The 16306-nt window shown below is 38.4% G+C and overlaps 1 protein-coding gene across 2 annotated transcripts in view; it reads right to left on the reverse strand.

The window, feature by feature from the left end:
• Positions 1 to 16306, reverse strand: part of MICU2 (mitochondrial calcium uptake 2) — a 136366-nt gene that overhangs the window by 48778 nt on the left and 71282 nt on the right. For both annotated transcript variants that reach the window (XM_058825325.1, XM_058825326.1), the window contains one exon: positions 15747 to 15894. In XM_058825325.1, coding sequence (XP_058681308.1) covers positions 15747 to 15894 — 148 coding nt within the window. The remainder of the gene's footprint in view (positions 1 to 15746; positions 15895 to 16306) is intronic.

The raw sequence follows: 16306 nt of genomic DNA on the forward strand, positions 1-16306 counted from the left end.
GCTTCAAAACACAATGGAATCACTAAGGTTGGTAAAGACCTCTAGGATCATTGAGTCTGGCTGTTGATGCAGCACTGCCAGGTTGGCCAGTAAACTGTGTCCCCAAGTGCCACATCCACAAGTCTTCTGGTCGCTTTCAGGGATGGTGATTTTATTGCTTTCCTGGGCAGCCTGTTCCAATGTCTGACCACCCACTGGCTGAAGAATTTTTCCCTAGAACCCAGCCTAAACCTTCCTTGGTGCAATTTGAGGCCTTTTCCTCTTGTCCTGTTACTTTTTACCTGGGAGAAAAGGCCGACTCCCACCAGGCTGCACCCTCCTGTCAGGCAGCTGCAGAGAGTGCTGAGGGCCCCCTGAGCCTCCTTTTCTCCAGGCTGAACACCCCCAGCTCCCTCAGCTGCCCCTCACAGCACTTGTGCTCCAGACCCTTCCCCAGCTCCGCTGCCCTTCCCTGGACACGCTCCAGCCCCTCAATGTCTCTCTGGCACTGAGGGGCCCAGAACTGAGCACAGGATTGGAGCTGTGGCCTCAGCAGTGCTGGGTACAGGGGGACGGTCCCTGCCCTGCTCATGCTGGCCACACCTGGCTGATCCAGGCCAGGATGCCATCGGCCCTCTGGGCCACCTGGGCACACTCTGGATCATGTTCAGCTGCTGTTTGCCAGCACCCCCAGGCAGCTTCCCAGACAGCCTCCCCCGAGCCTGCAGCAGTGCCTGGGGTTGTTGTGACCCCAGTGCAGAATATGGCACTTGGCCTTGTTGAATATCATGCAATTGGCCCTGGCCCTGTGATCCAGCCTGTCCAGATCCCTCTGCAGAGCCTTCCTGCCCTCCAGCAAATCAATATTCCCACCCAACTTGGTGTCATCAGCAAACTGACTGAGAGTGCACTTGATCCCCTCAGCCAGATTATCAATAGAGATATTAAACAGGGCTGGCCCAAATACGGATCCCTGGGGAACACCATGTTGTGCCCAGTCCCCAGCTGGATGTAACTCCATTCAGCCCCACTCTCTGGGCTTGGCCATCCAGACAGTTTTTTACCCAGTGAACAGTGTACCCACCCAAGCCATAAGCAGCCAGCTTCTCCAGGAGAATGGTGAGGGAAACAGTGCCAGAGACTTTTCCAAAGTCTAGGTAGACAACACCCATAGCCTTTCCCTCACCCACTGGGCAGGTCAAAAATTGGTGAAATGAATTCACCTCCTTTGTTTGTGAAATAGTTTGCTTCTTAAATTTATTCATCCAAATACAAACTTTAGGATATTGTAGATATTGCTTACTCCTAGTGGAACAGAAAGAAAAAAAATATCTAATTATTTACTAATGAAGTAATTTTAAATTTTAAAAGTAAAACTAGAAATATTAAGTGAAAAAGTTTTATTTATTAATGGCATCAGCATGAAAAATGGGCTGGTTACTGTAATTGTCTTCAGGTAAAGGACATTTATTGTGCTTGTGTCCAAGCAGTAAATAGCTGACATATCAGTGCATCTAGGCAATTTAAATTACTGCAGTGGGTAAGCAACTAGGAGCATTGACATTTCACATAAATTGCATGGGTTCTCAAGAGTACTGTAAATATAAATAGTACTTAGGTCCAGTTTATGTAGAAGCTTACTTTTTTTTACTGGTTTTCCTGTTTCACCCTATCACATATCAAAATTATTTATACCATCATTAATACTTCCTCTTTTGTTATGTTTTGTATTTTTTAAAAAGGATTTATTTCTACAACAGCAACATGCAGTAAAAGGTCTTAGAAATATTGCAAAAAATACTCAAAGGGGTGACAGCTGATTAGAAAAGTATAATGGAATTTTCCTAGAAATATCAGTTTGGGAAACTGTCATTCATCATATTTATAGCAGTCCCTAGTCAGACCTTTAGAAGAAAAAAAAACAGAGAGAAAGAGGTGGCTGATGTTTTTCTATACTGCTATTGCAAAATCTGGAACTCTCAACAGCAGGATGTCTGATTCTACTGATGCACTATTCTAATGATGGTGGTAATCATAATTCATTCTCCTAGTGCCTTGTGCTTCCATCAAATCTTTAGAAATTGAGGTCTTCAGGGCTGCCTTACATCCCCCACAGAGCAAACATATCCTTTTGAACATCTTATTATTCTTATTTCCTTCCCACTGGTAACACGCTAGGAAATTTATCTAGGCAGCACCTTTCTGGTGACTGTGAAAGATGGTCTCAGGAGTTTCTGAGAAGCTTGTGGGAAAACCCATGAAGTGGGGTTCCCCCATGTTTAAGGGAAATTCCCTCACTCACAGAATAGCTGAAGTTGGAAGGGAGCTTTGGAGGTTATTGCAGTAACTACAATGTCCTTATCTTCTCACAATGACAAGAGGAAAAAGCTCAAAGCAAGGTCAGCCAGGATCTGTTGCCCAAGACCATGTTCAATTTGGTCTAGCATATGTCTGCAGACATTTGTTTCTAGAAGGGTTATGAACAAAAGACATCCCTCTAATTTAATACAGTCACCTAACCAATCCTTCCAAAACGAAAATATCCATTTATGTGCTTTTGTAACACACACTAACATCAAAAACATGCAAGAGTTGGTAGGTTTCATAGGCAGATTTTGGGTTTTGCCCCCTTGCTTATACTAAGGGCAACAACATTCTCATGCAGTGAAGGCTGTAGCCTGGCTTCCATTCTCACTGACAACCTACAATACAGCATTTTTGCCTTATTAGTTGAGGCATGAGAGTAGTAAGCACTGGATTTAACAGTGAATTGGGGCATTTTACTGAAAGGAAACAATTCTATATTGGTAATTTCATTAATGTGAAATGTGTGTTTAAGCTTAAGGCCCGGGACACTTAGTCTTACTGTCCCAGAGCACAATAAACACCTAAAATTCAAACCCTTATTATGCTTCTCTTCCAGAACAAAAGCCCCATTCATGAAAGTGCAATTTACAGTGACTAGCTGTCCGAGGGCATTGCTTCTGAGTTCAGAGAACAATTACTTTGTAAATTATAACCAATACAGATTCTATTTAGGAATGAAAGGATTAAGTGAACACCCACTGGATGGTGTGCAATTACTCTATGGGGTGACTGTGCTAGTTACACCTCCTATTCACCTTTGCAGCAGACTTTTCTTGAAGAAACAACAACTACATTTGTATTAGAGGACAAAAAGGGGATGAAATAATTCTCTTAACTGAAAATTTGGAAAGGCTTTAGTAAATTAATTACTATCTGTGTTGAATGTCAGTAAGAGGAATTTCTAAAAGATATGACAAATATAAGCAAAAAGAAAGCACACAAGGTTGTTTTGGGTTCCACTTGCTACTAGTCAACAGTTTTACACCAAAAACCTTGTCTTTTTGCAATTGATGATATTATCTGTTTGTCCTCCACCTTCCCAATTTCTGCTGACATCATCCATTGAAAGACAAGGGCTCATAAACACTCACCAAAGAAACACATCCATTTTGCAATTAGTTTTATTAAAAGGATGAACTGAATTATTGGATGCCTACTCTAGCAGAACCTAATGCATCCCTTTCTTTTTCAACAGAAGCTGAATAATTGCAACTAATCCCCATTAATGTTAGTGAATCAGCTTAAGGAAGGAGAAGGGAAAAAAAAGAAAATAACAAAACTGCTATTTTAAGGGAAGAGACTTTCGGCATAGGTGCAGTATTGTAGCACTTCAAATGTTTTAGATTCCTGGGGATGACAAGGATGATAATGATAAAGGGAATTGCTATTCAGAGCTGAATTAAGATAATACTGTCATTGCAGAATTTCCAGAAGGAACCTTTTCCTTTATAAGGCTCTGAAGTGCAACCTCACATGAAAATTTTAGGAAGGCCATTTTAGTGCAGATGACATCCCAGTGATGACATTACTTTTTCCAGCTGCCATTGTGGAAAGGTAAGGACATTCTAATAACCATGTTCAGGAATTTTCATACAGAAGACACTGTCTACTGCTTTGAGCATTTACTGATCCTGCACAGACCTACTTCACTATTTCCACAGCTCATCAGGTTCAAGCATTATTGCAATCTCTACTTTTTCTCTCCTTCTTTCTTCTCTTGTTTAATTGGAGTTCCTTTCAGTGGCTGACTTGCTCTCCTTCAGTTGATGGTCCACATCATTCTCACCTTTATCTTTAAATTAGCCTGGAGTTTCTTTCCACTTCTAAGATTAGCTCATTCTGTTATTAGCACACAGAAAATCTCCAAGCAAACCAGTAACAGCCCCTGCTGAGTCTGACTTGTTTATACACCATTAACATCTGCCTCATAGCAATTAACAGATGTTTGGAAAGCTTTCCTACAGCAGGGGCTCCAAGGGTATGTAAATGATAACAGAATGCTCATGGTTTTTAAGCTATGGAAGGTTTAACCTATTTTTGCCACGCAAAAAGCTCAGTGAAGAGATTCTGTTAGGTTTTTTAAGTTTCTCAGAACAGCAGAGTGAAGACAGTTACATAAAACTAATTTTATTGCCTTTATCCAGTAGACATCGTGGTAATGGAAAGAGGAGCAGGATCATGAAAAGTCTAAGAACTCCCCTGAGACTGGAAAGAGCTAAAGTTAAAGAGAAATCATAGAAGAGCTTAAAAACAGGCGTTAATAATATCTTATTACACTGGTCAAAACAGTTTGGTAAATGTGCAACTCAGAAAAAAATTCATACTGCTAATAATATGTTTAAAATGATTGACATGATGTTCATCAGCCTTCTATAGCAGTAGAAACAAAAAGTCTTGTGCATCAACTAGAGTACGTCCTCTACACCAAAGAATGAACTTTGCAGACTGAATAAGAGAAGAAAAGATAAGCCACCACTTGACCCTTTGACTTCAAACTCCTCACACAAAAAAGAAGAAATCTTTCAGAAAGAGAAAAAAAATCTAGACAAAGAACACGAGTTTTCTAGAACTGTCTTATTTCCTCAGAAAAAAAAAATGTTTCTCTCCCTGAATTCAAGTAATCTGATGAAGCAAACCTCTGAAACACATTTAGCTTTTCTCTGGTTTTTATTTTACAGTCAGATTTTCTGAAGAATTATGACCATATTAAGCACCAGAGGAAACATTGTAATACGTCAAGACAGAAATAGAACAGAAATATTTATTCAGAACATATAATTAAGAAGGCAACTCCAAATGCAGAGTAAACTTTACATCAAAATTCCCACTACTGTCTCATTTAACTTTCAGCAGCCTTCAGTATACTGGGCTTCTGTTTCCACCACTTCCAATTATCTTTGTGTTGTCTCTTTCCTCTGACAATACTAATTTCTCCTCCAAGAGCAATTTTGGACTGAAAAAAACCCCAATTTTTTCCTTTCCCTGAGCAGAAGTCTACCTTACCTGGGGGCATCAAGCCCTTGACTGTACACGACCTCCTAAGAGGCTGTTCTTTGCCAGATCTCTCTTTTTATGTTTTAACCACTATGCAATGATTATGCCAAAAATTTCCTCACCTAAGGATGCAGAAAATAATTTGCTCTACCCCAGTATCCTTATCTTGGCAGACACATGGAGGTAGAAATGAGGACCAGAGCACCTTTTGTGCTGGAAGCTGTTCTGCACGTAGTGACTGTGAGTACAGCACAGGCTACACGCATTTCAGCATTTTGCTCAAGTGAGCATTGCTTTGAACCATTTTTCTCCTTAACTAAAGCTGCAGTCTGACATTCAGAAATTTCAGCAACAGCCTTAATTTAAGAAGTTCCTGACTTTCATCCTCAGACCACAGTGATTGATAGCAGATTGTGCCGTGAGCCAGGGAGTGATGCTGGCTTTACACAGATAAATCAGACTCAGAAAAGCATGGAATAAAGATGCTACATGAAGCTGTGGAATAGATGGCCTCACTGAGACAGAAAAGATAAAAATAAACTCAGGTTTGATAATCTAACAAGACTAGGGCTGAGTGGTAGCTTAATTATCCATAATGTATCACAGAGCTCAGGTTCAAAAGAAGAAAATTCACTATTTTAGGAAATAGGAAATGTGAGCATAAGAGCAAGAGGGTTTATACAGACAGTGACTACTTTTAGAGTAGGGATATCAGCAGAGTTTTTAAGCAATAGAGATATTGTGTCACTGTTTTCCAACATAAGCAGTGGTTAAAAATGATGCTAAATTGAGGATGAAAAAAAAATGTATGAGGTCTATATTTTAAGTTTATTTTAAACTGCTGAAATAGGAGCTGACTTACAGAACATTTATGATAAAAAAACCCATATATGATAAATAAACATCTTCCCATTTTGAAACACTTAGCTATGAAATGTTAAAGACAAGTACTAAGCCATGAAGTATTCTACTAATAGAGGATGCAAATCCATAAAAATACATTATGAGATATTAGATGTTAACTTAGGTTAGCAGTGGCAATAAATATGGTTGCTCTTACAATGGTTTGACTAAGCAGATATCCTTTCTCCTCTTTACAGAAATAGTGGACACAAAGAATAGCAACTGTCCTCTTGAAATGAACATTTATTTTAGCTGCAAAGGAGAGAGATTGAAACAACAAATGAATCAAATTTTAAATGGGCTTTTTTGCTTTTTATAATTCTCACAGTTGGTACAAATGAAAAGCAAACAATGGACAGCTTTCTTCTAGTGAAAGTGTAGAGTAATTTATGTTGCCCAGTGTACTTTTAAAATGACCATACTGGTTTAAAAGACCCTCTCACTTTTTCAGCAGTACACATTGCCTTTACCACCATTCAGATGGCAAAAAATGTTTCTCCTTAGCCAATTCAAGGAAAGCCAGAGAAGTAGATGAAACTTTTGAGCATTAGATTTTATAGTTTTTCCCAAGAAACTGATAGTGAAGCAGAAGGAAGCTCACACATTCTAAGTCACCAACAAATCCACAGAAAAGAAATAAATGCTATTGTCAGGGTGTGTGACACACAAACACAAGTACACCTCTTCCCCAGAAGAAACAAAAATGGAAAAAAAAACCCAGCATTTGGAGAGGAGCAGAAAAGGAGAAAAGTGCTCTGTGTACTGCAACTGGCAGTTTCCCTAGTGGGATACGTGACTGACTATGAGCTTGCCAACACCAATGCAGCAGCAAAATTTCACTGTCTCAGTAGTTCCAGAAGTATTGGCACAAAGGACATGCATTCAAGACTTGAAAAGAAGGCTGGCGCCTGGGAATACGAGCTGCATCATTCTGAAGACTTCAAACATCAGTCCTGAAAGACAACTGGAATAAACTGAAAAACATCAAAAGGTAGCTGTCTTGGCCATGTCTTCTATTTAAATTCCACGCAAGGAGCCCATTTCAGAATTTTTATTAAGTCAAGTATGATTGCAGCTCTTGGTAAACAAAGTCGCTGGACACTGGCATTTTATGTATACTAATCAGCTGAAAAAAACAGCTAGAAAAACCAAAAATTGCCAGGTAGGATGGATTTGTACCTATCAGCAATGCTGAACTACTTATTGTCTGATAACAAGCAAGGCAGGATTTGTTAGAAAATGTAGTATTTTTTGTTAGCTGCATCTGTAAAATCCTTTCACTTGCAGGCTTTTCCAGGTCTGAGAGGAAAGATATTTAAAAAAAGATGCAGCTAGCAGAATGACCAGGTGCTTGCCAGCAGTATGGATATAGATGATGGTTGAGCTCTCTGAGGGACTGGACAACACTGGATGACTGATTTGATTATTAAGAATTGTCTCTTGTCTGCATTCTCCTCTGCAGTAACAAAGCTGGTGACCCAAGGGAGGCACTGCCATACAAGCAGGTGGCTCTAACAAGAGGAACCTGTGTGTTTTACACATGGAAAAATGTCTTTGAACTCAGTATTTGCTTTTGTTTCACAGCAGATGAGGAAGGCTACTGAGCACAATCAGTGCTATAACCCACTGCAGGTGCAAGGCTGGGGAGTGAAAAACAGCATAACCTGGCCAGTTTCTCACTTAGGGAATCAGTGCCAGTGTTTTCCAAACAGGGAGCAATGGAATTCTCAACAGTGCCCCTGGAGACGCCAGCTGTTTGGCAAGTAAGGACAGCTCCTCTCACCTACCAAAGCAGGCTGCACACCTTGCCTGCTGCTACTGCCTAGAAGCAAAGTGATTGATACTCTGTGGTTTTACCCTAGGCATTTTTAAAAACTCATAACGTAACATTTTTTATGAGAACAAGCAGGAGAAAAATAGTAGTCTGTATCAAGGTTAGTCAAAAAAGAATAAATCATATGACTAATTCAATAAAAATTCAGTATTGGCTAAGGAAAAGCACAGAACCATCACTACCAAAAGAGTTACAAACAACTGAAAATATGAGGCTAGAATGCATGCTAGATTTTGGCAGGAGTCTGATCTGCACTCCTGGCACCTGCTATCATCCGTCAGTGGTCTGCAGATCCTCATCAGTTCTTAAATAACTGAATGCAAGCCAAGGAATTTTAAAACCAGACTGTACTTCTTAGGTATAAACCAATACCTGTCTGTGTTGAGGACATATGTTGCAAGAAATTAAAATACACTTAAGAGTGAAAAAAATTCATTGAATCTGTTTTCACGCTACATCTGTTAAGACTTAATTGTCAGTTAAGCAGGATGTTTCAGAACTGATTAAGTTCCACTGAATTATTTAAAAAAATACTGAAGGAATCTGTCAAAAAGTATTTGGAACCTGTGGGAGAATGAATCCCAAAGATATTTTCTCTGGTATGTTGACAGTATGTTATAAAAGTAGTTGAAACAGTGTGTGGTGTTCTAAAATAATAAAAAAAAATCTTTAAAGATAGGAAAAATATTCAGAGACCAAGAATGATTGTATGAGCTCTTGAAATGTGCCCATATGTATAAAAAAAGTGACTTCTCTGTTAAGTATTTCAAATATCACATTAGCATGTCACAAAACTGGAATACTTGACTAGAGCAGAAACTGTTGCAAGACTTCTGAAATTCTAAGGCAGATGATGTTTATACAACAAGCAGACTTCTGTTATTAATAACCAGATCTTTCCATTACTTGCACTACAAGTATTCTGTACGAGCACAATATACTTCCATTCGTTTCAGGGAATCTGTTTTCCATTCAGATGCCATTAAATAACCAATAACTTTCACACTTTAAATAACCAAATCCTTCAAGATGTGCATTGAGACCACTTGCCTCTTGCTCACAACTCTGCCGAAGCCTGATCGCTTTTATTATTGCTACTATTTTTGTGCTGAGTTTTATGCTGAGTTTTTATAAATTGCTTTCATTTATTGAGAAGCTGTAATTTATCTTCTCATTGAACTGTTTTTCTGAAAGGTAAATAGCTATTAATGTATTTTCAAATCATCTTGCCCAAGTTTTTACCTAATCAGTAAGCATTGCAGTCAATTGAGGTAAGAACTCTCAATCTGCATCTCTCTTCAGCCAGTCATCAATGCCACAAAGGGAAAAATAGGAATCAATCATAACAGAGACATGAGTTCAATGCAACCTTACTGCTGTCTCACACAGACATACCTGCAAACATAAAAATGTAATTAATACAATGCCAGTATAAATTTAAGGGGCAAAAATATATTTTCCTATTTAACTGTACAAGGAATGTATCTCAGGTACCTTCAACATGGTTGAAGGTAGGAAAACAGAACTGAAGGGAAAAAAAAAAAGACATATTTTCCCTCTGCAATGATATGCTAAAACATGTTCCTTTTAAAGTGATTTTGCTCCATGGTTCTCTTTTCTCCTGCTCTCCCATCTGACCATGCACACTTCCTTGCTGCTGCAGCCACAGGGCTACAGTGCTGGAAGCCAGCACTCACCAAACACCTCTGCTCTCAGCACTGCTCCCCTTCAGCTGTTTTCTGGACTCTCAATCAAATACACTTTTCTGAAATATGGGAGCAAACAAATAAGTTGGTACAGATGCCAATGGTTAATACACCAACAAAGAAGCCTGGCCAGTAGAGCAGATTTGAATGCTGCAGGAGGGAACACTGCATTTCTCCTCAAGAATCCCATCTTTGATTCTGTTGCGTAGTGCCTTCTGGTGCAACCATCATGAAAGTGGATTAGTGTTTATTTTGAGTTCACAACAAAACATATAGGCATAATAGACACAAATACACATTATCAAGATCATAGGAATTTCTGCCATATTTCTAAACAAATAACTATTTACCATGAAATTAGTTTTTAGATAAACATACAGCCTATGTATATTAGTTATCAGAGTTAACATCTAATTGATGAGGACAAAAGAAAAAGCAAAATACTCCCTTATTTAGTTTAATTAATTACCAACAACTGGCTGAGGCACAAAATTAGATCTAAAACAATTTAGTATTTTATGCACAACACCTATTTTAATATTCTACTTGGGCACTTAAGGGAAAGTGAAAGTAAGTTACTTTGAAGACTTTGACTGGGTGGTGGTAGGATTTCCTAAAGCTTTTTGAGTGATGAGGAATCCACAGTATGGGAGACATTTTCAGCAATCAGTGTTTATCTTTGCTTTTTTGTTCAGTTCCTTAATAGGAAGAGTATTTTCCTTTACTCACAACTCCACTTTAAGCAATGAGTAAACAATGATGAATACGAAGCTTTGGCTAGAAATGGCTGATTTTGTTTCATTTTCTAAAGTTTGAAAGAGATTAATCTAATGACCTTAAACCATCACGTTTTTTCTTTGCATTTATCTTCACTTTAGCTTCCATCTACCACTGGGCAAGGGGTCATCTTTGTCATGTGTACTCAGCTTGCAGAGTTCTTTACTGTGTTTGGGGGACTTGAGCAACAATGACATATCTGTACTAAAAAACCACTAAATGCAGAGATAGAAAACAAATTTTTGTTAACACATTAGAAATTGGAGAAAATTGAATTCAGCTCCCAGCTGTTTCAATGGCTCCCCATGCAACACTTCAATCCCTACTTCCCATATAAAGCTTCTCCATTTATACAAGCTTCAATCTTATTCTTTGACTCTGAACCCCAGATTTTAGATCTGACACTGATGCGTGACTCACATCAGTCTCATTAGCTATCGCCTATGAAATTCAGGTCAAAATGAAGACACTGAAGTACAGGCATCTGAACCCCTGCCAAAGGCAAAAAACTCAAGACCCAAAAATAAAAAGACTGACTCAGCTCATTCCAAAGTGCTCATCTACTGCCTGGTCCCTCTTGGCCCTCCTAACACCACTGACTGCACCAGCACTGACCTCAACTAAGGACAATGGAGAACTCAATGTTTTAGCTACCACAGCCTTGCACTGTGTCCTTACCTCAGATTCCCTCACAGCCATGACCACGCTGATGCTGTGACAGGAAGACACATCATATCAAGGCTGCAAACACAAAACAACTTTGCACCAACTGTGCCCCCACAGAAAGCTTAACCAATTTGAACAACTTCTCCAAGGGAACTTAGAACACACCTATCCTCACTGGCAGATAGGACTCTGCCATGGAAATACTGCCTCTGGTACCCTGGTACTGTGGAACACAGGAAGATCTCTTTTACTGCAGCTGAATGAATGAAGATGCTACAACACATTAAATCTGGACTGAGCAGAGAAAGAAGGATCAAGATCTTTATTTAGCAAGTGTCAATTGTTATCAGACAAGGTAACCTGAAGGTTTATCTTCTACCTGGAAGAGGAATAATCTTCTCCAGAAAAAAATGAACATAAGCACAGTTCAGATTCAATGCATTGCAACATCTTCATTTCCTGAAGGACTCTTACAGTCCTTTTCGAAGACTAATAGATATTTTCTTGTATGTTCTGCAACAGCACATCAACCATGGTATTTCCATGGAGCTCTAACACAGCATTAGTTGTCTAATCTGGAATATGAGCCTAATTATGCACAACTGTCTAAGATAAAAATTTTACATGAAGGGTCTCTTGAAAATGCTCCAGCACTGCAGCGAAAATTCAGTGTAAATCAGTAGAATTTTATCCTTCCCATACCTGTGATGCTAAAAATGCCAGAATTTCTGATGCAACACAGCAAGTTTATATTATTTGTATTAGATATTACTAGACATTGTGAAGTATTTTTACATCACAGTAGGAACAGAAACAGGGAACACATTTTCACTAAACTATCATTGCATCAGGTATGATGATTTACATGAACATCCCACAGATTACCCTGAAGAATTTGGCTGGTTTTGCAATGGTTTGCCACACATCCCTGAGGTAACAATTTTAACACAAGACTACACGGCATATAGCCATGAATCCAAAATCCCCAATGGTGCATTCAGAATGCACTGAACTAACTGGTAGAAAAAAATGCTGCCTATTAGTTTTGCACTGGCACAAATGCTGTGCCACACCACCTCATCTCATTTACTGTTTGTCACTGTTTATAAAGAGGTAGCTGCTTCCTTTCATAAAATAACTAACAGTAATAGAACAAGGCACATGTTTACAGAGTAACTTGGTGTTAGAAGCACTGCCTCTAAAAGCAAGCAAATTTTTTTTGGATGGTGTCTTTATTCTTTTATAGAGCTCTTCGCTTTGTCAATATGCATAACAAAAAGTCTGTCAGGAGACTTTGAATTTGTTATCAGCTCATCCTCCTCACATGGCAATATTGTAAATATTTTTCTTCATTTTCACCCTCACAGTAAATAACTTTGAAGGTGTGATTTAATTAACAGGAATGCAAACATTTCACAACTTTTTTCTATTTTAAAGAAAATGTGTAATAGAGAAACCCATGCACCAGGAAATAAATGACCAGAGGTAGTAAGCTAAGGTCTACCAGGCAGGGTTCAAGATCACTTATGCTGGATGACAGTTGATATATTTGCAGTACAATTCATCCATTTTCTTATCTGGTAAAGTGTTCCACAATAAATTATAATTTATTGCATCTTTTGCAACCTTTTCAGAGGCCACACCTAAGATTTTTGCTTCAGCAATAAATGCCACCCAACTGTGTACAGGAATTCACTTGATAATCTGCACATAGCTGAAATATTTTGGTATTTTTTAATGCTAGCACCAACAATTCTTCTGGTTTACACAACACCACATTTACTTTCTACTCAATTTAACTATGTTTAAAAACTAAAAGGAAATTTCAAAGTAATTCTCCAGTGACAACCACCCATGAGCAAAAAACCCTCAGGCTGGCTGGCCAGCCAATGTCTCCTATTCTCAATTCAGATGTGTTTCTCATCCCTCCTTTTGCCTGCCTTTTTTCCTTGTGGGAGTGTTTATCTCTGAATAGGGACAGATCAACCTCAGCAGTATTTAATGATGTACATAACTAAACTGCTCATGAGGCTGGCCATATGTTTCTGCATATTGTCTGTAAAAAGTACAGCAGAAACAAAACTTTAGAACAGCCCTAAGTCTTCCATATTACCATAAGCAGCTTTCAATTGGAAAACTCCAAGCAAATATTTATGAAGATGAATGGTTACTGCCAGGGTGCTTCAGATTTTGCTGGGAGGTTTGGGTTTTTTTACTTATTAGCAATTAATAAAAAATAGGTAGAGAATAACCAAATCATTAAAACTTGAAGTTCAGCGTTCAGGGATCACATGTTAAAACTGCATCTAAGTATGCAGTAAGTGAAGAGCTTTCTAGGGTAAGTGGTGTCATACCTTTCTCCTTTCTAAAGGTACTGTTCAGGGGGAAAGAGAATTACTTTATTACATAAGCAGAAAGCTACCAAAATAACTGCTGCTTTGCTATTAAGTTCACTATCTTGACCTACTCTGAATATACCATGACAGACACTTGAGACAGGTCTGTTTATTTGCCTCATATGAAATTCTTTGAAACACAATGAATAAAATCACTTCCTTTAAAATACTTCAAGTGCCATATTTCTCTACTATCAAAGTCTGTGTCTGTTTGCAGTCACATAAAAATGTAAAATTCCAAGCAAGAGAAATCAAGAGAATTGCTTACCAATGTGTTTATGCTACTGGCCAAAAAACCCTACCAAGGGCAGTTAAAAAATATTTAGGAACATTAGATTCAAGCGTCAACATTTTTCTATCAAGCATCTATGATGACTGCTGCAAGCCTGACCTCAATTTGAAATGCTAAATATGCATTAGAGCAAAGGTTTTTTTTCTTGTCATTATTTATTCGCTTCTGTTTAATGCTATTTCCTACTCATATTAGCAAAGCAACTGAAATTAACTTGGCTGCATTACAAATAAATATCACCCCATACCACTTCATTAAAAATCTGCATGTGTACTATTATACTTGGAGTAACCAATTAATATGGATGAATGGCTAGAACTGAAAAACACTTATCTCTCTAACCTTGTCTTCAGACACAACCGTCTGAAAACCACACCTTAAAAAGTAACATTTTCTGTACACACTGTCTTTCAGGCTGGAAAACTCAAAATAAGTTCCCTTTCATGTTTTAAACTTAAATAATTAAGTTTTGAGGGGGAACGAAGTCTAACACCCATACAATTAAAAAACAGCATTTTAAAAAATCTCCATGACTCTCAAGGTCATAAAGTTCTTCTAAGGATTTATATTCAGCTTTGTGCAACATTAGAAGCTTTGTGTCAGCAATGAATTCACGTATCCTTATCACCTACAGATTTTTGGCAGATACTGGAAAACTTCTTTTATTACCAATAATTCTATCTAATAATAATTGTCCTATTTGACTACTTGCAGCTCTTTTAAACTGCTTTCTGCCCTAGATTTTCGACAGGCTTCAGTCAAAGTGCTTTCTGGTCTCTTTCTTTCTCCCTGTCTCTCAAACCCTTCCACAGGACCTTGAATTCCTTTCAGGATTTCCAGTTCAATACTCCCAAGTCACTACAGCATTTGCTGGGAGGTGGGCAGAGCATCCCAGGCTTTGAATGGCTTTTGCTAGACAACATGTTCTCCTGGTCAGCATGTGCAGATTGCAGCAAACAACTGCTAAAGCTGGGATTTCTCCCTCTTTCCCTCAGCAGGTGAACCAACAGAGTATTTGTCCTCTAAGTGACAATCCTCTCTGGAAACTGGAAAACTTAACTGGAAAACTAAAAGAAAGAAAAATTGGGAAAACTATAAAACCTAATTTTTTTTAAGGAAAAAAGCATATATCATTAAAAACATAATGGTATCATGGAAATAACAGAAGAAGATACAAAGATGAAAGAACCTTAAGGAATGGGAGAGAATTAATGAAACCAGAAAACCTGCAGAAAAGGACAACAACCTATGCACTTTTTATTTGTGTGCTGTTCCTATCTTCTCCTCAGAAAGTACACTTTTAAAAGTTCTTGAAAAGACACTTATGATTTTGATTTGTTCTTAACTAGGTTATGTAAAAATCAAAGAAGATTTAAAACCAAAAATGTAGAACTGAACTCTGGGCTCTATTATTCTCATTTAACTCATTCCCATCACTGCCTCCTCTAAGAAAAAAGGTCACAGAATCACTTGCTGGTGAAGTGGATAGAAGATAACAGGACCAGTAATGGTATGAACACTATTATAATACATTCATTCTATTTTCTGTGGCATGTAAGCAATTGAGGAACTACATACTGATCAGTCATGTAAATTATGCAGAGATGTCATCAGCAAGTCAGCAGATTTCTAAATCATCAGCCTCACTTCACTTGTGTAAAGGGTAGCGGTGTCTGTGAGAATCCGTATGGGCAACTTTGAAAAATTGGCTTCTGCTGATTTATGTAACATAAAGATAAAGGATCTTATCCCAGTGATTTGCAAATGACATCTCTAAGGGGACCAGCAAGATTCTTCTCCTTCACAAATACAATGACAAGAAAACAACTTACGTTCAACTTGATCAAATATTACTGAGAACAAGAAATCTCTTGGTGTCATGTAATATTCTCCTTCATATTCCAACGATGCAAAATGCATGAAGCGGTGCTTTCGAAGACACAGCCTTTCATCCACGTCTGCATGAATGACATCTTCTTTCTGAAAAAGAAAAAAAAGTCCACTGCATTTGTAGACCAAAGATGTAATTAGAAAAAACCTTATACCCAATCTTGATCAACCTCAGTATTTTGTGGGTAGCCACAACAAAAAGCTACCAGCAATAAAAGCTTTTATGGCACAGTCTTAAAGAATGACGTGCTTACATGATAGTCAAAGTACTTTTTGGCTTCACTGAGAACACATGAACCAAATTAATGGCTCGATGTCACCTAAGGCTGATCCTACTTTCCACTCCCCTGTTCTCAGCCACGTCTTCCTGCACCTCCTTGTTTGCCAGCTCTGCTACTTGGGCTCTTGCTGAGCCAAATTCAGCTTGATAACTTAACAAAAACCTAAACCCACCAAACAGTAAATAGATTTTGCCAGGTTAGTGGCTGGCTCAGCAAAGGCT

The sequence above is a fragment of the Ammospiza caudacuta genome, chromosome 2, assembly GCF_027887145.1.
Source record: "Ammospiza caudacuta isolate bAmmCau1 chromosome 2, bAmmCau1.pri, whole genome shotgun sequence".
NCBI lineage: Eukaryota > Metazoa > Chordata > Aves > Passeriformes > Passerellidae > Ammospiza > Ammospiza caudacuta.